This window comes from Neoarius graeffei, chromosome 3 (assembly GCF_027579695.1).
Source record: "Neoarius graeffei isolate fNeoGra1 chromosome 3, fNeoGra1.pri, whole genome shotgun sequence".
Taxonomy (NCBI): domain Eukaryota; kingdom Metazoa; phylum Chordata; class Actinopteri; order Siluriformes; family Ariidae; genus Neoarius; species Neoarius graeffei.
In genome coordinates, this window is record NC_083571.1 from 100,892,346 (window position 1) to 100,914,125 (window position 21,780).

General features: G+C 42.4%; 1 protein-coding gene across 4 annotated transcripts in view; it reads left to right on the plus strand.

The window, feature by feature from the left end:
• Positions 1–21,780, plus strand: part of LOC132883775 (bromo adjacent homology domain-containing 1 protein) — a 101,677-nt gene that overhangs the window by 24,586 nt on the left and 55,311 nt on the right. The window contains exon 1 of one of the 4 annotated variants that reach the window (XM_060917777.1): positions 17,920–18,067. The exons of 2 other annotated variants lie outside the window; for them this stretch is intronic. Coding sequence is in view for 1 of the 2 variants with exons in the window: in XM_060917776.1 (XP_060773759.1) it covers positions 18,584–18,779 (196 nt within the window). In the remaining variant the exon portion in view is untranslated. Of the gene's footprint in view, positions 1–17,919; positions 18,068–18,212; positions 18,780–21,780 lie in introns of those variants that run through there. One more of the 4 variants, XM_060917776.1, reaches the window with a different exon arrangement.

Here is a 21,780-nt window from a genome sequence, read left to right on the forward strand (position 1 = left end):
CAATCTCTGTAATCTTAATAATTCTCCTTCATCTCCACTGGACTGTCATGACTATTATTACTGCATTTATTCCGGTGTGTATTGAAAGCCAGTGCTGTTGGAAGTTCCATCCATTCATTTATCTATACCACTTATGCGTCAGGATCTCAGGGGAAGCTGGAGCCAATCCCAGCTGACTTCAGGTGAGAGGCAGAGTATACTCTGGGCAGGTTGCTGATCTTTCGCAGGGCACTGTTGGAAGTTCTTTAGCTTAAAGCTAGACTGCCTTTCAGATTTTTCAAGATGTAGGTCATGAAAAGAATTTTCTCCAACACCCAATTATTTTTGTTTAGTGGACCGAAAGCACTGAATTCGAATCACAGACTTCCAAATTTATTCTTTTTTTTTTTTTAATAGAACAATTAATGAATTTAGGACCATGTGGCCCTAAATTCTCTGCTATTTTTTCCTGCTTCACCATGACCCAATTCAAGATACTGTGTGATAGTGATAGTGTCCGAATGCAACGTGAAAGACCGACTACAGTAACAGAAAGCGAGAAGAAAATACGTTATGTTGCGAAGGCAAGGAAATGCAGGTCTCGTCTCGTCTCGTCTTCTTCCGCTTATCTGGGACCGGGTCGCAGAGGCAGCAGTCTAAGCATGGAAGCCCAAACTTCCCTTTCCCCAGACACCTCGGCCAGCTCCTCGGGAAGAACACCGAGGCGTTCCCAGGCCAGCCGAGAGACATAGTCCCTCCAGCGTGTCCTGGGTCTTCCCCGGGGCCTCCTCCCGGGGGGACATGCCTGGAACACCTCCCCAGGGAGGCGTCCAGGAGGCATCCGAAAAAGATGCCCGACCAAATGCAGGAAATGCAGGACCAAACTAATAAATATCGGCGGTCAGCGAGCACCTCGGTGTGATCAGATGTTCGTTTAGCGACAGAACGATGGAACTGTCAGTGCACAGTCAAGGTAAACCTGTAGATGGCAGTAATGCAACACTGTGGATGCCAGCTGCCGTAAAACCCACCAGAAGAAGAAGGTAAACCTGCGCACACGGACTTCCTCTGTCTGCTTGACTGCGTGAAGCGAGCGATTTCATTCACATTATTTGCTCAGGAATCCCCTCAAATTAAATAACTTCCCAGCCACAGAATGGCCTGGTTTTTTTAATATATATATATTACAGTAATAAACATGTATCATAATGACCAAATTTCAGAGGGAACTAAATTTCACCGGTTTTATGAAATCGAAAGGCCATCTAGCTTTAATTTTGGCAGGCAGGTGTATCTGTTTTATACAATAAAAATTCAGTTCAATTTTCAGTTCAGTTTTAACCTGTATGGCACTTTTAACAATAGCTGTAGTCACAAAGCAGTTTTACAGAAATTGAGACGTGGATTTAGATCCCTAATGAGCAAGTTAAAGGACACAGTGGCAAGGAAAAACTCCCGGACACAACATGAGAAAGAAATCTTGAAAAGAACCAGACTCAAAAAGCTACTGGGATTATATTCATCACAGTTCAGTCCAAAACTTGTGATTTATAATAATATTATCCTTACACAGTATTACATTAACACAATATCAGCACTTTCTTCTGATTCATGATCACCTGAACAATATGGAACCCCAGAGTGGCAGAAAGTTTAGCACGCTCCAGCCTTGGAGTGCTCATTGGCTCTACTGAGCAGTAAAAATAACAATATTTGACAGTTATTCCATGAAATCGAGCCATATGTGAGCTGATGGCCGAATAGGTGCGTAGCACCGAGTTGGCTATAAGCTATGTATGACTAGATTGAGTGGAATAACTGTTTTATTCTATCCACATTCACTGGATTTTGAGAAACAGAGCATTTTTACTTTTTGCAAATTTGATAAATACAAACTTTTTTTTTTATACAAAACGTCTGACAAACTAATTTCCACTTAGAATGTAAACAAACCGGCGAAATGACAGGAGCAATTTGTGAAAAATGCTACAATAATAATTCTTGAAAAATAAGACACACATTTTTTATCATGAAATACTCTTATTCCATTTTTTTTTCATTTTTTGGGGTTTTATTTTCGAGTACAGTTTTTATTTTCTCCTCGATTGATTCAGCAGCCTGCTCCACCATTTTCTTCTTCTTTAGCGGTTATTTATTTATTTATTTATTTAGCGGTTGGCAAACCAACTTAAAGGTGTATTACTGCTACCAACTGGGCTGGAGTGTGGAACAGGAGATATTGGGGGGGGGAATACCTAGAGCGGAGGCTACGATTATCCACACCTTAACGATCTTTTGGCCGTTGCAAAAGTAGAAAAGACTTTCAATAAGTAAATTTGTGCATGAATAATTACTCAAACTTCCACTGGAAAAAAAAATGAGTTGATTCCTGATTACTTAGCGTATCAGATCACGTGACACCGTTCCACAATTATCAACACCTTTGTCCACAGTTAGGGCCTCTGCATGCTCTTGCGACAAGGCTTTCGCAGATAGCTTTTCGCAGACAGTTTTAATTTATCGTTGAGCGGGGAGTAATAGGTGTGCGCGATGTTATTCACCGCCACAATGCAAGGGGGCGCAAAGTCGCGAAATCGCTAGGAGTAGTTGGTGGGTGTGGTTAGTGGAGTGCTTATCCTCCGGTTACTTATAATGACTAGAACTGGAGTCGTATAGATGTACGTACTTCCTCACTTCCTCGATCAACCGCTCTTCGTGCTGCTCCATCTTCGCTCGTGTTTTTAAAAATGGCGATCATGAAAACAAAACAAACCGGGAAAGTAGGGAAGCGGAAGTGCGTGTACAGCGGATGTAGAGTGGACCAATCGGAGCCCTCTTGTCTGCAACGCTGTCTGCGAGGCTTCTGCGGTGGTCACAATTTTTGGGAGGTGTGCGCAGAGCGTCTGCGAAGGGGGGGGACTACGCAGACGCCATCTGCGACACCATCTGCGAGGACTGGGTTGTCAGCATAAATTGGCCTTTATCGACACCGTTCGACAATTATCGACATCCAGATGATTTATAAAAAATAAAAATCGGTATGTGGTATTAAGTTAACAAAACATATTAGTTTTTATTTAAAATTAGTTTTACATAGACTTTTTTTATACTTAGTACAAAATATCTTTTATATAAATATATGGATGTCGGTGCTTACGTAAATGAAGTCATTCTATAATGTTTGTACACAAATGAACTGATAATGTTTAACCTGCGTCAGAAAATCTTCTTGTTCCACTTTCTACCCACTTTCTAAGTATTTTCATAGATCATATTTTGTTAATCATTCGTTGTTTGTATTAATTTCTAGTTTTGTAGTTTACCAATAAATATCAACAGGCGATTGACATTGTAACCACATGAAAATCCAGGTCAAAGGTCGCATGTCATTCCTCGAACCAAAATATAAAATGTCTACTGATATTGTAATATGTGGTAGATATTTACAACACACTGAAAAAAAAATTTCTGAATGAAATAGAAAAATCTGAATATTTCCAGCATGTAATTTTTTTATATGCTAGGAATTTAGTTCTGTTCTAATTCTATTTATTGCAATAGGATTCCAAATACTCTATAAACATTCCATTCTGTTATGAATCAGAAAAAAATTATTATAAATCACAGCATTTTTTTTTTTTTTAAAGTACTTCATCTACTTCAACAATGTTACACAAAGATCGATCGATAACAGTTGTAAATGTCACTTAATTCCACAGGGTGTCAATAATAGTGGACACCGGTGAAAGTGATCACTATTATCGACACCTCACGTGACTTCTCAAACGCGCGTTTAGATACAAAATGGCGACTGTCAAATGAAAGCGAAAGAAACGAAGTAGGTTTTGACAAGGAGATCATGAAATATCAGTGAATTTGATCAGTAAAAACATGTCCATGATCTTTCCACCATGCTTACCTGCGACGATAACGTCTGGGTTTTCCTCAAATTGTTGATTGTGCTAAAAAAATTCCATCTCAGGTAACGAGCTGGGTCATCAGCTTTCAGTTGATTAATTAACCAGTAATACCTGCTGTAACTGAAACTCACCTTTGTAAAATTGTTTTTTATTGGTAAATCTGAAAAGGTGTCGATAATTATGGACTGTCGATAATTGTAGCCGCGGCGCTAGGCTATATTCTTTTAGCTATTTCTGTTTCTTTTAAACACTTGATAGTGATATATATCTGACTTGAGGCGCGCCACCATTTTGTTTTTCTCTACTCACGGTATATGAGCTGATATCCTAGTAGTAGAGTAGCCAATCAGAGCATGTGATTGCTCATATCCAGTGAATATGGATAGAATAGCATGAGTTATTACTCACAAATATGGCAAAAGAGCAGGCTTTTTTTCAATCTCCCCAATAAAATGTCAGATGAGCCAATCGACATGTGAATCTGGAATGACTTCACTTGTTTTCTGCAAAGGTAAAAAGAGAAGGTCTTGAGTTTGTTCATGTCAAATAAAATCTATCGATGTATGTTACATTAGAGAAGTATATTTTTAAGATCAGCGAAGTATGTCATTTAGGTGTGCCATTGGAAGATTTCTGCTGAAAATGGTTAAACTGGCTCTTTCGGGTTTAGGCAAGAGGAAAAAAAAAGATTTTGACCTAAAAAGATTAAATAGGCCTGGACAAAGTGTCAAATCTAACTCTTTGAAAATAATGTTAATGGTGAGGATAATTAGAAAGCGATTAATTAAATACCATTTTGATTTTGTTCTTTTTGACTGGTGTTGTCTGGCGTTCTCCTTTTCAACACCAAGCAGCAAACGGTGAAAATGTTCGCCATGTGAACATTAGATAACCGACTTATAAAAGAATTAGGCCGGGGCGATTTCTCAGAGACAACAAGGGAAGCCGAGCTTCCCCTAAAATTATCTCCCCAAACTGCGGCGTCTACGACGTTGAATTCTCATTAAAACAATAACTTGCATAACATAATATATGCCCAAGATTGTATTTATGTTCATAACTATCCTGTAACTTATTTGAGTGATGTCTGACGAACTTGCAGTTCGCTACGAGAATCACCTTTGCTGCCAGGCTGTAACCTTTCTTATTTCAATGGGCTCTATGGACCGGCAGCAGTGTTGCCAGATTTGGCGGTTTTAAGTGCATTTTGGCGGGTTTTGAACATATTTTGGGATGGAAAACGTCAGCAGTATCTGGCAACACTGACTGGCAGCCGGGTATCCGTTGCAGTCTACGAGACGGCTCTGAACAGCCAATTTCGGCTAGTTGTTATTGGTTAAAATCAACAAAATCGTCACTTCCAGGGAAGCCGGGCTTCTCTGGGACTAAACGAGACAGTAGGAGGGACAAGAAGCCGGGCTGATAAAGGATTATTGGAGGTAGTGTTTGAAAGACATGAGGAGGGCGGTACTTCGGCGAGGAACACGGAAGTATGATCAGTCAGTCCCTAGCGGATGTCGAGAAAGTGCAGTCGTGTGCCAAAGTGCTGTCTGAATTTCTTTTCATATAAACGGTTCTTCTCATTGCTGTCTCTGTACATTACTCTGTAAATAAATGTAAATATTACTCTTTGTGCTCTGTTAACTTTCATCCATTCTATCAGTTTGATCATTCGTGAATTCACTCGTTTATTTCATTTGTAGTTCAATCTGGTTGTAGGCTAGCTTGAGCCTTATTGGGATCTGCAGTGCTAGCTGCTAACAGAAATTGGTGAAGTCTCTGGAAAGCACAACCAGCTGGTATGACAGGGTCACAGACCATTTTCTGGAAAAGGAGCGGAGGGCAGAATTTGTGTATAAATAGTGTTCATGTTCATGAATCTGAAGTGTGTATATTGTTCAGTAATGTTAAGAGAATGGTGGGCTCTGTGTTATAGGTTATACCTGGGTATGATATTCAAGGTTCTGTGTGTTGCATAGCCTACCTGGTTATGAATTTCCAGACTGTGTTGCAGAAGATGTTCAAGGATGTGTTGCACAGCTGGGTGTTGTGTTAAAGACTCTGTGTTGCATATCAGGGTATGATGTTCAAGGCTCTTCGTTGAATAGCCAGTGATTTTTGGATGTTTGATATTTTTGATTAAGGATATGAGGCACTAGCCTGGCAAGCCAGACTATAACATGAAATGTACAAGCAAAAATACTTTCTGCCAGTAGGTAGGGTTGTCTAGTTCACTATGCTAATGGGGCACACCTTTCTATGCTTTGATATCCGGCCTACAGGTTTTACGATGAATGCGTAAAATGGGCTTCCCCTGTTTTGAAAACCAGCAGCCGCCACTGAATTAGGCTATATCAGAGGTTCCACAGCATTTTGAGCAAATGACACCAAATAGGTATTATGAAGTTAAGTTCCCGATTTATAAGGACTACTTCAACATTTTAATGTTTTACTCTGTTAGTAACATATGTACAGTATTATACAGTATGTGTAACATAAATAACTTAATACCAAAGGAATAATCTATGCACTGGCTTACCAGTCTAGTGGGACGTGAATGTTCTAGGGAAATAATCCACACTGGGGTAGTATGATATGGCCTGATGTGAAGCAGAGGAGCATGGTTTATACACGACACGTGATTTTGCATGCATGTGGAGAAGCAGCGGTTAGAGGAGCAGCATTATTCACACACTCTTGAGTGTATCTTATGTCCATCTGGAGGATTAAGGTCGGGTCTCACTATAATGATAACTATAAATAAATCAGTCCCCTGCAGTTTGTGGTTGGTGGTCACACCAGAACGTTAATGATACCTATAGCCCAGGCCTGGGTTTATCCGTATCGGTGAGATTTGCTTCTGGAGCGATTTTTCCAGGCCTGGACCTGAGCTGATAAAACATCTGACCAATAAGGTAATTGTGACGTTGTCTGAGCACGTTCTATTTTTCCCCGGGCATCTTTGTACATCCTTGTTGTATCATGAAATCACGGGATACGGATTCACGGAAGATAAAAAAAATATAAGACAAAAAACACATTTTATTTTTTTTATTCACGGTTATGTGAATAATTAATTTTAATTTTTTAACTTAACACAGATTTTAACTTAATTTTTTGTCCGTGATGCATCATCTGTATGAAATTGGTAACCGGTCTGTAATATACTGAAACATCTGTGACAAATCCGTAAATTATTAGCATCCGTATTAAAATCCGTAACTACTCCGTATTTTGTAGGCTATCCTTTTTTAAATTATATTTCCGTAATCCGTAGTCCGTGACCTATCCGTGTTTTGTCAACCAGCGGAGTATGTGCATGGGTTGTTTTGGAGTCCAAGCTGTACAGTATGACCCGGAATAATGTGCTACTACTTGGAAAAAACTTCCATGACTATTGCTAAGTTGCATGCATTTATTTACCCGCGTGGCAGGACCAACTGATATTATAGTCGGGATTATAGTTGTGGTGTTACTGCTCCAGACTGGAACTAAATTCAGGCAGAGGGATAGTCATAGCTGTAGGTATAAGTAGAGTTATAGTTTTTTCTTTTTTAAAGATTTTTTTGGGCTTTTTTCACCTTTTTTATTATTGGATAGGACAGTGTAGAGACAGGAAATGAGCAGGAGAGAGAGACGGGGAGGAATCGGGAAATGACCTCGGGCCGGAATCGAACCCGGGTCCCCGGATTTATGGTATGGCGCCTTATCCATCTGAGCCATGACGCCCCCAAAGTATAGTTATCGTTATCGGTCTTGTGGGACCGGGCCCTTACTAGATGGTATATCAAAGCCAAAACATCCTTGTCTGTCATTTGGCTGTTCTCATGCGTTGAGTCTCAAATCAAAATTACACTCAAAAGTATTTAGTAATCGAGAAAATCCAGAAGATTGGAACACAAAACTTACCTTTCTACTGGTTTCAAGTCTACATGAGAGGTTTTTAAAATAAAAAGACTAATAGGAAAACCAGTTAGTGTTGCTCAATAAAGGTCTAGAGTAGTCCATACAATAAATGAGATTTGAGATACAACTTGGTTTGTTTAGCTGAGGTAGATGGGTGGGGAAATTTGTCTGTTTGTACTGCTGAACTATGCAAGTGTTACATGTCCATCCATTATCTGTAACTGCTTATCCTGTGTGGGCAAACTGGAGCCTATCCCAGCTGACTATGGGCGAGAGGCGGGGTACACCCTGGACAAGTCATCAGATCATCGCAGGACTGACACATAGAAACAAACAACCATTCACACTCATGGTCAGTTTAGAGCCACCAATTAACCTAACCTTCATGTCTTTGGACTGTGGGGGAAACCGGAGCACCCGGAGGAAACCCATGCGGACACGGGGAGAACATGCAAACTCCACACAGAAAGGCCCTCGTTGGCCGCTGGGCTCGAACCCAGAACCTTCTTGCTGTGAGGCGACAGCGCTAACCACTACACCACCGTGCCGCCATGTTACATGTCTGGATAGTGAAAAAATAAAATGTACACTTCATTTTAAATGTGGCTTGTCTGAATGTAACTCCCAGTAACATTTCAAACAAGTGTTGCCAGGCAAAACAAACTACGCCCAGTAGCACTTATGATGAAAATGAAGGAAGATATCACGAAAAAACGATTTTGACCTTTTTGGTGACCTTAACCTTGATTTTGACCTAGTGTGTGAACATACTTGGCCAATAAACATGATTCTGATTCTCTGCTGCTCTCAGCCAATCAGAACACACTGTACTACTCAGAACACACCGTACTGCTCTCAGCCAATCAGAGCACACCGTACTGCGTGATTGTTACACTCTTACATTCTTACAGCACGATGACACTGTATATGAGGCAGTAGCCACAAAAACCCTGACCGGATGACCCTCAAAATGTTGGAGGTTCTATTTGAGACCAATGCCCATCTATCCTGAAAGTTTCATGAAGATTGGTCCAGCCGTTCTCCCATAATATCGTTTACAAAAAAAAAAAACCCAACTGAAAACAATACCTCGCCCCCTGGTGGACTCCGTCCTGGGCGAGGTAAATATTCGCACGCAAAATCCATCATTAATATTTTGTAAAATAAATTATGAAACAAAAGCAGAGATTGTGATTTTCTTTCACAACCTCGTTTGTAAATCAAGTGACATCGGAACACAGTCCCTAGTTTGTGAACCCCTGGATTATAGTGAAATGTACGATTATGTTTTTTTTATTTAACAGATTACTGTGGATTACTGCAGAATCGCTTAAAAATCTACCATCCAGCAGTTTTTGCGATTGCCACAGTTCCTGACTGCACGGCTAGTAGTATTATTACACTCACCTGTGCTTGTTTATCTCATCTCATTATCTCTAGCCGCTTTATCCTGTTCTACAGGGTCGCAGGCGAGCTGGAGCCTATCCCAGCTGACTACGGGCGAAAGGCGGGGTACACCCTGGACAAGTCGCCAGGTCATCACAGGGCTGACACATAGACACAGACAACCATTCACACTCACATTCACACCTACGGTCAATTTAGCGTCACCAGTTAACCTAACCTGCATGTCTTTGGACTGTGGGGGAAACCGGAGCACCTGGAGGAAACCCACGCGGACATGGGGAGAACATGCAAACTCTGCACAGAAAGGCCCTCGCCGGCCACGGGGCTTGAACCCGGACCTTCTTGCTGTGAGGCGACAGCGCTAACCACTACACCACCGTGCCGCCCTGTGCTTGTTTATATGGCAGAAATACTTGTTTCCCTGTCTTTTTTAGGCTACCAGTTTGATATTTTAAAGTGGAAAATAGTGATATTGGGAAACTGTCAAGTGTCAACTGTCAATCCAAGGGAAAATCAATATTGCATCAGCCTTGTATGTTGTCAGAAAGTACATAATACAAACCCCCTTTCCAGAAAAGTTGGGATATTTTCCAAAATGCAATAAGAACAAAAATCTGTGATTTGTTAATTCATGTGAACCTTTATTAAACTGACAAAAGTACAAAGAAAAGATTTTCTCTCGCTTTACTGAACAACTTAATTGCATTTTGTTTGCAAAGATAAATGAAGTTAGACTCTGATGCCTGCAAGAAGACACTCAAAAAAAGTTGGGACAGAGGCAAAATAAGACTGAAAAGATTATAGGATATTCAAGTAACACCATTTTGGAAGATTCCACAATAAGCAGATTAATTGGTAACATGAATGGGTGTAAAAGGAGCAGCACCAAAGGCTCAGTCTTTGTGAGCAAGGATGGGTCGTGGCTCACTCCTTTGTACCAAAATTCATGAGAGAACTATTAGTCAATTCAAAAAGAACATTTCTCAATGCGAGATTTTAGGTCTTTCCAAATCTACAGTACATAATATCGTGAAAAGATTCAGGAAATTTGGAGACATCAGAGTGTGTAAAGGGCAAGGTTGGAAACCACTGTTGAATGTGTGTGTGACCTTGGAGTCTTCAGGCAGCACTGCCTGAGAAACTGTCATGCTAATGTGACAAATATAGCCACATGGGCATGGGAGTACTTCAGAAAACCGTTGTCACTTAATGGAGTCCGCTGCTGCATCCAGAAATGCAGCCTGAAACTGTATTACGCAAGGAGGAAACTATTCATCAATTGTATGCAGAAACGATGCTGATTTCTCTGGGCCCGAACTCATCTCAGATGGACCAAAATACAGTAGAAACATGTGCTGTGGTCAGATGAGTCCACATTTCAGCTCTGGACATTGCGTTCTCCGTGCCAAAGGTGAACACGATCATCCAGTTTGTTATCAGGGAAAGTTGCAAAAGCCAGCATCTGTGATGGTATAAGGGGCATAAGTGCCAACAACATGTGTATGAAGGTACCATTGATTTATATTGGGATTTTTGAAAGACATATTCATCAAGGCAATGTCTCTTCCTGGGAAGTCCATGCTTATTTGAGCAGGACAATGCCAGGCCCCATTTTGCATGGGCTACAACAGCATAGCTTTGTAGACACAGAGTGCATGTGCTTGACTGGCCTGCTGCCAGTCCAGATCTGTCTCCTATTGAGGATGTATGATGCATCATGAAAAGGAGAATCGGACAACGGCGACCACGGACTGTTGAGTAGTTGAAGTCTTGTATCCAGCAAGAATGGACAAAAAGTCCAATTGCAAAACTGCAACAATTAGTATCCTCAGCTCCCAGACGATTAAAAAGTGTTATTAAAAGGAAAGTTATGTAATACAATGGTAATAATGCCTCTGTCTCAACTTTTTTTTTTTTTTTAGTGTGTTGCAGGCATCAACACATCATACAAAATACATCTCTGATCTGAGTGACATATTTAAGTAATATTGACTGGCGTTGAGTGGTACAATGGTGCTTGAAAGTTTGTGAACCCTTTAGAATTTTCTATATTTCTGCATAAATATGACCTAAAACATCATCAGATTTGCACACAAGTCCTAAAAGTAGATAAAGAGAACCCAGTTAAACAAATGAGACAAAAATATTATACTTGGTCATTTATTTATTGAGGAAAATGATCCAATATTACATATGTGAGTGGCAAAAGTGTGACCCCCTTGTGCAGCAATAACTGCAACTAAACGTTTCCAGTAACTGTTGATCAGTCCTGCACACCGGCTTGGAGCAATTTTAGTCCATTCCTCCGTACAGGACAGCTTCAACTCTGGGATGTTGGTGGGTTTCCTCACATGAACTGCTCGCTTCAGGTCCTTCCACAACATTTCCATTGGATTAAGGTCAGGACTTTGACTTGGCCATTCCAAAACATTAACTTTATTCTTCTTTTTTTTTTTTTAAAGGTATTTTTTTGGGCTTTTTGCACCTTTATTGGATAGGATAGAGACAGGAAATGAGCGGGGGAGAGAGAGACGGGAAGGGATCGGGAAATGACCTCAGGCCGGAATCGAACCCGGGTCGCCCGCATTCATGGTATGGCGCCTTAACCACCTGAGCCACGACGCCCCCTTTATTCTTCTTTAACTGTTCTTTGGTAGAACGACTTGTGTGCTTAGGGTCGTTGTCTTGCTGCATGACCCACCTTCTCTTTAGATTCAGTTCATGGACAGATGTCCTGACATTTTCCTTTACAATTTGCTGGTATAATTCAGAATTCATTGTTCCATCAATGATGGCAAGCCGTCCTGACCCAGATACAGCAAAACAGGCCCAAAAACCACGATGCTACCACCACCATGTTTCACTTATGCTGGAATGCAGTGTTTTCCTTTCTCCAAACATAACGCTTCTCATTTAAACCAAAAAGTTCTATTTTGGTCTCATCCATCCACAAAACATTTGTCCAATAGCCTTCTGGCTTGTCCACGTGATGTTTAGCAAACTGCATATGAGCAGCAATGTTCTTTTTGGAGAGCAGTGGCTTTCTCCTTGCAACCCTGCCATGCATACCATTGTTGTTCAGTGTTCTCCTGATGGTGGATTCATGAACATTAACATTAGCCAATGTGAGAGAGGCCTTCAGTTGCTTAGATGTGACCCTGGGGTCCTTTGTGACCTTGCTGACTATTACACGCCTTGCTCTTGGAGTGATCTTTGTTGGTCCACCACTCCTGGGGAGGGTAACAATGGTCTTGAATTTCCTCCATTTGTACACAATCTGTCTGACTGTAGATTGGTGGAGTCCAAACTCTTTAGAGATGGTTTTGTAACCTTTTCCAGCCTGATGAGCATCAACAACGCTTTTTCTGAGGTCCTCAGAAATCTCCTTTGTTCGTGCCATGATATACTTCCACAAACAGGTGTTGTGAAGCTCAGAATTTGATAGATCCCTGTTCTTTAAATAAAACAGGGTGCTCACTCACACCTGATTGTCATCCCATTGATTGAAAACACCTGACTCTAATTTCACCTTCAAATGAACTGCTAATCCGAGAGGTTCACATACTTTTGCCACTCATAGATATGTAAAGTTGGATCATTTTCCTCAATAAATAAATGACCAAGTATAATATTTTGTCTAATTTGTTTCACTGGGTTCTTTTTATCTACTTTTAGGACTTGTGTGAAAATCTGATGATGTTTTAGGTTATATTTATGCAGAAATATAGAAAATTCTAAAGGGTTCACAAACTTTCAAGCACCACTGTATATCAGATATATTCCATTCAGCCAGCATGATATTGAACGAGTTGAAGACAAGCAGCTGAATGGAATATATCTGATATACCACAAAAAAGCCATTATTATTATTATTATTATTATTATTATTATTATTATTATTATTATTATTGTTATTATACATACACATTTGATGGAACAATTAGCCTATAGATTTTACAAAAAGTTAAGAACAGGGAGGTAACTTACCAATATTGAATGCTGATTCTGATTGAATATAATCTGTCAATCTAATGTACACATGCTAAGTCAAAATTCTAACAATAAAAATTGTCCAAGTCCAAAAATCCTGAACAACCCAACTTGTATACAAGCTATATCCAGGTTGACGGTTCAAGTTCAAAGTTACTTTTGGTCGTAGTTAATTGTTACATTGCAGTTGTTCAAAACAAAAGGGCTTTGCTGAGTGAAGTCCACGAGTGAAGTCCTCTTGTAAAAGTCTCCATCACTTTTCCTCACCTCCAAGTGGAACTTTGACAATTTCCGCTATTGCTCTCTTTTCCAGTTTTTCGAGGTTGGTTGGTCTGTTTTTCTCTAGTAAATATGCATGAAGAATATCCAGTGAAGTTTGGGTAGCCTTTCAGGTGTTCAACACATCTGCCTCTTTAAATCTTCGGCTTTTAATGAAGCAAACGTCGCCGCCATGTTTATGTACAAACTGCCCGAGTCACTCACTAGCACGGAAGTTTTATGTCTCCGATGTGTCTCTTTTCCGTTTTTTTGATGTCTGGGTTTTTTTCTTTTTCTTGTAAATATGCGTGAAGAACATACAGTGGTGCTTGAAAGTTTGTGAACCCTTTAGAATTTTCTATATTCCTGCATAAATATAACCTAAAACAATATCAGATTTTCACACAAGTCCTAAAAGTAGATAAAGAGAACCCAGTTAAACAAATGAGACAAAAATATTATACTTGATCATTTATTTATTGAGGAAAATGATCCAATATTACATATCTGTGAGTGGCAAAAGTATGTGAACCTTTGCTTTCAGTCTCTGGTGTGACCCTCTTGTGCAGCAATAACTGCAACTAAAAGTTTCTGGTAACTGTTGATCAGTCCTGCACACCGGCTTGGAGGGATTTTAGCCCATTCCTCCGTACAGAACAGCTTCAACTCTGGGATGTTGGTAGGTTTCCTCACATGAACTGCTCACTTCAGGTCCTTCCACAACATTTCGATTGGATTAAGGTCAGGACTTTGACTTGGCCATTCCAGAACATTAACTTAATTCTTCTTTAACCATTTTTTGGTAGAACGACTTGTGTGCTTAAGGTCGTTGTCTTGCTGCATGACCCACCTTCTCTTGAGATTCAGTTCATGGACAGATGTCCTGACATTTTCCTTTACAATTCGCTGGTATAATTCAGAATTCATTGTTCCATCGATGATGGCAAGCCGTCCTGGCCCAGATGCAGCAAAACAGGCCCAAACTATGATACTACCACCACCATGTTTCACAGATGGGATAAGGTTCTTATGCTGGAATGCAGTGTTTTCCTTTCTCCAAACATAACACTTCTCATTTAAACCAAAAAGTTCTATTTTGGTCTCATCCATCCACAAAACATTTTTCCAATAGCCTTCTGGCTTGTCCACGTGATCTTTAGCAAACTGCAGACGAGCAGCAATGTTCTTTTTGGACAACAGTGGCTTTCTCCTTGCAACCCTGCCATGCACGTCATTGTTGTTCAGTGTTCTCCTGATGGTGGACTCATGAACATTAACATTAGCCAATGTGAGAGAGGCCTTCAGTTGCTTAGAAGTTACCCTGGGGTCCTTTGTGACCTTGCCGACTATTACACGCCTTGCTCTTGGAGTGATCTTTGTTGGTCTACCACTCCTGGGGAGGGTAACAATGGTCTTGAATTTCCTCCATTTGTACACAATCTGTCTGACTGTGGATTGGTGGAGTCCAAACTCTTTAGAGATGGTTTTGTAACCTTTTCCAGCCTGATGAGCATCAACAATGCTTTTTCTGAGGTCCTCAGAAATCTCCTTTGTTCGTGCCATGATACACTTCCACAAACATGTGTTGTGAAGATCAGACTTTGATAGATCCCTGTTCTTTAAATAAAACAGGGTGCCCACTCACACCTGATTGTCATCCCATTGATTGAAAACACCTGACTGTAATTTCACCTTCAAATTAACTGCTAATCCTAGAGGTTCACATACTTTTGCCACTCACAGATATGTAATATTGAATCATTTTCTTTAATAAATAAATGACCAAGTATAATATTTTTGTCTCATTTGTTTAACTGGGTTCTCTTTATCTACTTTTAGGACTTGTGTGAAAATCTGATGATGTTCTAGGTCATATTTATGCAGAAATATAGAAAATTCTAAAGGGTTCACAAACTTTCAAGCGCCACTGTATAATGAAGTTTTGGTAGCCTTTCCGGTGTTCAGTGCGTCTTTTAGTTTCAGTTTATTTATTTAGTGCTTAAACCGAGCACTGAATTAGCCCCATCTTCTCTCTCTCCCAGCTGACAAAGAAATGATGTGTGAATGTGCAGCAGAAAAGTTGCCATCCATCCGAAGCCGCCTATCCTGCGCAGGGTTGTGGGAAAGCTGGAGTCTATCCCAGCTGACTATGTGTGAGAGGTGGGGCACACCCTGGACAAGTCGCTAGGTCATCACAGGGCTGACACATAGAGACAAATAACCATTCACACTCACGGTCAATTTAGAGCCACCAATTAACCTAACCTGCATGTCTTCGGACTGTACAGGAAACCTACGCAGACATGAAGAGAACATGCAAACTCCACACAGAAAGGCCTTTATCGGCCACTGGGCTCGAACCCAGAACCTTCTTGCTTTGAGGTGACAGTGCTAACCATGACACCACCATGCCCCCTGTTGTGTGTTAAAATCCATCCAGGGTTGTAGGCAGCATTTTAAAATCCCTGAGGTCTGTGATGTGCGCGCAAAGAGTGCGCTGAAAAATTTTCGACATATTTAAATGAGAGGGGTGAATTACACGTCACACAAGAAATCTATGCCTGAAATTACTTTTAATGGTGTTTGAACTGAATATATCATCAGTTTTGGAAAAAAAAATCATGTATGCGGCAAGAGTAAGAATAATTTAAGCTTATTTAATGGTTTGATATGGCCCAAGCAATGAGGACAAAACTGCGCTGCTTCGAAAATGTAAATTTAACAGCTTCATGAAAGTGCGCTGATGGTTACCATGAAAAAACCGTGTCTTCTGCACTGTGTTCCTCCCCCGAGTCGTGCACTCATTCGTTTTTGTGTTCTTGGTCTCAGAGCCGCACGCACGAAACAGACACAAGACAGAATCAACTTTTAACATAATTAACAATGCACTTTTTACAGAGACGTTTTAATGTTATTCTTTATTTTTGTATCCAGTTGAATATTTCGCGTACAAATGTATTTTCAGCTCTTAAAAATGACCGAGGTCCAGACCTCGGTGGCCTCATAGCTGGCTACGACCATGCATCCATCCATCCATCCATCCATCCATTATCTGTAGCCGCTTATCCTGTCCTACAGGGTTGCAGGCAAGCTGGAGCCTATCCCAGCTGACTATGGCTGAGAGGCAGGGTACACCCTGGACAAGTCGCCAGGTCATCACAGGGCTCACACAGAGACGAACAACCATTCACACTCACAGTCAATTCTGAGCCACCAATTAACCTACAAATGTAAACATTAGTACAATTAACGTACAAATGTATTTTCAGCTCTTAAAAATGACCGAGGTCCGGACCTCGGTGGCCTCATAGCTGGCTACGACCATGCATCCATCCATCCATTATCTGTACCCGCTTATCCTGTCCTACAGGATTGCAGGCAAGGTGTCAGGCGAGGTACACCCTGGACAAGTCGCCAGGTCATCACACTCCCGGTCAATTTAGAGCCACCAGTTAACCTAACCTGACTGTACAGGAAACCCACGCAGACAACAGACAAACTCCACACAGAAAGGCCTTTATTGGCCACTGGGCTCGAACCCAAAACCTTCTTGCTTTGAGGCGACAGTGCTAACTAACCATGCCGCCCCTCATGTGTGTTTAAAAAAAAAAAACGATAAAGTGGGACTTGAAACTGGAAGTCCATGTTTTTTGGTTTGTTTTCAGAAATTTCAAACCTTATCAAGTCCACAGTCAGTATTTTTTTTTTTATCTTAGCAGTATCTGTTTAGAAGCTGGGGTTGTGGCTGTTTGACCGTTTTGATCCAGCCCTGTTCAGAACAACGAGCTCAACTTTGCTTACATTGTATATGTCCATCCATCCATCATCTCTAGCTGCTTTATCCTGTTCTACAGGGTCGCAGGCAAGCTGGAGCCTATCCCAGCTGACTACGGGCGAAAGGCGGGGTACACCCTGGACAAGTCGCCAGGTCATCACAGGGCTGACACATAGACAACCATTCACACACCTTCACATTCACACCTACGGTCAATTTAGAGTCACCAGTTAACCTAACCTGCATGTCTTTGGACTGTGGGGGAAACCGGAGCACCCGGAGGAAACCCACGGGGAGAACATGCAAACTCCGCACAGAAAGGCCCTGGGGCTTGAACCCGTCATGTTGTGTTTAAAAAAAAAAAAAAAACCCTGATAAAGTAGGACTTGAAACTGGAAGTCCATGTTTTTTGTTTTGTTTTCAGAAATTTCAAACCTTACCAAGTCCACAGTCAGTATTTTTTTAATCTCAGCAGTATGTGTTTAGAAGCTGGGCTTGCGGCTGTTTTGATCCAGCCCTGTTCAGAACAACGAGCTCAACTTTGCTTACATTGTATATGTTTGTGCGTTATTTACAAAGAGTTATAGCTTGGAAACAACAGCTGGCGCTGCTCCTGATTGGATGCTCAGAGTGTCAGGCTGCGCGTGCCTCTGCTGTCATTGGTGCGGCTGAAGTTGAGAGCAGCTTTGCTCGTGCCGAAGCAGGAAGAGGACAAACGGGCAGCGAGCTAACGTCCATCTGCCACACATCAGCTCTCTGGCTGGCCTTTCAGCCCGAACCGTGAACAAACAAAACAGCTTATTCGACGTTCAGCTGGATTGTGGCTTTAACTGTGAGTACTGTGTTGTTGGGGGGGTTTTAGCAGCAGCAGCAGGAGGAGGAGGAGGAGGAGGAGGGAAGGAACTCGACCTCATACACATTTTTATGATCTGCTCTGCTCTGCACTGCACTGCACGCGACCCTTCTCGGGACGAATCGGTGTTTGTGTTCGGTGAAACGGCGCGAGCAGGGCGGATCTGGTGTTATTGTGCTTCCCCCGGATGCGATCTATGAAAGCAGGGCTGGGTTTGAGGCGTGTTTTTCTTTGGCTATGGTCGAAATGTTCCTGCACTGATGAGCTCTCGGTTTGTTGCAGTGAAGAACATCGCGGGTGTTTATTTTGTTTCACCTTCTGATGGAGGCTGACGTCAAGCAAACTGTGTCCGCGCGCCGCGCAGGGACTAAAACCGATCCCCTTCTCGCTCCGTCTGTCTCTTTTGGTGTTGTCTGGCAATGAACTTTTACTTTTAAAGATGAGTTTCTGAATGCACGGTTGTTCACAAAGGCTTCGGAACGTTCCAGACGCTCTATGGGCTTCGATTTTTGTCGCTCCGAAGTTCACGAGCGTGCAGTTGAGTCGGAAGCTCTGTCGCGTGCGGTCTGTCTGTCGGTCGGTCTGTCTGTCTCATCAAGCTTGCACGGGTCAGGTGCAATCGCACTGACTGATCTAATGATGTTCGGATTAGAACACACCATTGATTTCAGGGCAGCTCAGAGTTCTGAAGGTAAAAGCTCATCTCATCTCATATCTCATCTCATCTCATTATCTCTAGCCGCTTTATCCTGTTCTACAGGGTCGCAGGCAAGTTGGAGCCTATCCCAGCTGACTACGGGCGAAAGGCGGGGTACACCCTGGACAAGTCGCCAGGTCATCACAGGGCTGACACATAGACACAGACAACCATTCACACTCACATTCACACCTACGGTCAATTTAGAGTCACCAGTTAACCTAACCTGCATGTCTTTGGACTGTGGGGGAAACCGGAGCACCCGGAGGAAACCCACGCGGACGCGGCGAGAACATGCAAACTCCGCACAGAAAGGCCTTCGCCGGCCACGGGGCTCGAACCCGGACCTTCTTGCTGTGAGGCGACAGCGCTAACCACTACACCACTGTGCCGTCCATAAGGCGAAAGCTTAAATGCACAGCACCATAAAGCCTCGGTCACAACCGGCTGTACGTGCTCCTACGGCTGGTCTAGGTCTACGTGCAAGTGACATGCTGATTTTCGAGCCGTAGACCGGCCGCAGAGGTTCTTCGTCATGTCAAACAAACTCTACGGGCGCTTACGTTTTTTTTTTTTTTTTCAGGTTGCAAGACAAACTTGCGGCCAACGTGCATCTTTGTCCACAAACAAACAAACAAAAAAAAAACGCAGCAATTTGGGGAAACGCCAAAAATCGCACGGCCAAAAAATCGTACGTCCGGTTGTGACCTAGGCTTAAGGTGAAAAAGTCATACTTTTTTTTTTTTTTTTTATCATGTTTAACTTTTTGTTCCTGCAGACATTTTTGCATCTGAAAACACCATGGAGGAGTTTAAATGCAGTGCCAAGTCTGAACCAACACCATCCATCCATCCATCCATCCATTATCTGTAGCTGCTTATCCTGTTCTACAGGGTCGCGGGCGAGCTGGAGCCTATCCCAGCTGACTGTCGGTGAGAGGCGGGGTACACCCTGCACCACAAGTTGCCAGATCATCACAGGGCTGACATGTAGACAGTCATTCACACTCACGGTCAATTTAGAGTCGGCAATTAACCTAACCTGCATGTCTTTGGACTCGAACCCTTCTTGCTGTGAGGCGACAGCGCTAACCACTGCACCGTCCATAAGGCGAAAGCTTAAATGCACAGCACCATAAAGCCTCGGTCACAACCGGCTGTACGTGCTCCTACGGCCGGTCTACGTGCAAGAAACGCACGGAGGGCGCGCGTGTGACATGCTGATTTTCGAGCCGTAGACCGGCCGCAGAGGTTCTTCGTCATGTCAAACAAACTCTACGGGCGCTTACGTTTTTTTCAGGTTGCAAGACAAACTTGCGGCCAACGTGCGTCTTTGTCCACGAACAAAAAAAAAAAAACGCAGCGATTTGGGGAAACGCCAAAAATCGCACGGCCAAAAAATCGGACGTCCGGTTGTGACCTAGGCTTAAGGTGAAAAAGTCATACTTTTTTTTTTTTTTATCATGTTTAACTTTTTGTTCCTGCAGACATTTTTGCATCTGAAAACACCATGGAGGAGTTTAAATGCAGTGCCAAGTCTGAACCAACACCATCCATCCATCCATCCATCCATTATCTGTAGCTGCTTATCCTGTTCTACAGGGTCGCGGGCGAGCTGGAGCCTATCCCAGCTGACTATCGGTGAGAGGCGAGGTACACCCTGCACCACAGGTTGCCAGATCATCACAGGGCTGACACGTAGACAGTCATTCACACTCGCGGTCAATTTAGAGTCGGCAATTAACCTAACCTGCATGTCTTTGGACTCGAACCCTTCTTGCTGTGAGGCAACAGTAGTGCTGACCACTATACCACCGTGCCGCCCCTGAAGCAATGCAATTTTAGTTATTCTGTACGCACATTTCTTTCACCTTGAAATGCAGTAGACTTCATGAAGAAGTCGTCTTCTGACTATGGACGAGAGGCGGGGTACACCCTGGGCAAGTCACCAGATCATCGCAGGGCTGACACACGGAGACAAACAACCATTCACACACTCATTCACATTCATACCTACGGCCAATTTAGAGCCACCAATTAGCCTAACCTGCATGTCTTCGGACTGTGGAGGAAACCCATGCAGACACGGGGAGAACATGCAAACTCCACACAGAAAGGCCCTCATCGACCACTAGGCTCGAACCCAGAACCTTCTTGCTGTGAGGCGACCGTGCTAACCACTACACCACCACCGTGCCGCCCTTAAAGGAGAACTGAAGGCAATTTTTTTTTAATGATAAATTCTATTTATCTCATTTTATTAAATATAAGAGTGCATTTTTGATCACTATTTATTTTGCCACTGCTATAGCAAGTTATGAGTGTTTGAAATATGCTCTGTAATATATCAGTCCATATGTCAAAGCAATGGGCGTAAACGAGATTCGTTGAGACCTGTGCGAGACATCGTAGGACGGAAGTAAAACGTACGGCGGAAATCAAAGTGACCAACCTCTGCCAACGTTGTCAAAAGACGCGCGCGCCCTCTTTCGAATGCTGACGTAATCAAGCCGGAAGTTTTGTTTGTTTTGATAGCAATCAGGAAAGTTTGAAAAAAGTAAGCAGTAATCGTCATTTAGACTCGGTTTTTGTGCAATACTTCGTTTGGAAAACAGTTTTCAAAATGGCGGTGCTGACACTTGACATTTCGAAGTCTCGCACAAATCTCGTGAAGATCGCATGGATAAGCGACGCCTGCCATGGACCAATCGAACTAAATTCAACACGGCTAAAAACCGAACAGGCCGATTAAGTATAATATTTAATTGCAATTAGTTGCCAATATGAGCCACAATATAAAGCAAGCCGCACACTACGCCGATTTTCAGCGTACCGAGCCAACTGAAGTCGCGAGTCAGGCATAAAGACTAGTTTTCGATGGTACCGACTCATCTCACAGCCGATTCGAAAAACTAATCGGGAGCCAGACTGATCGGCGAGAGTCGCTAGCAATCAGTGTTGCCAGATTGGGTGGTTTTAAGTGGATTTTGGCGGCT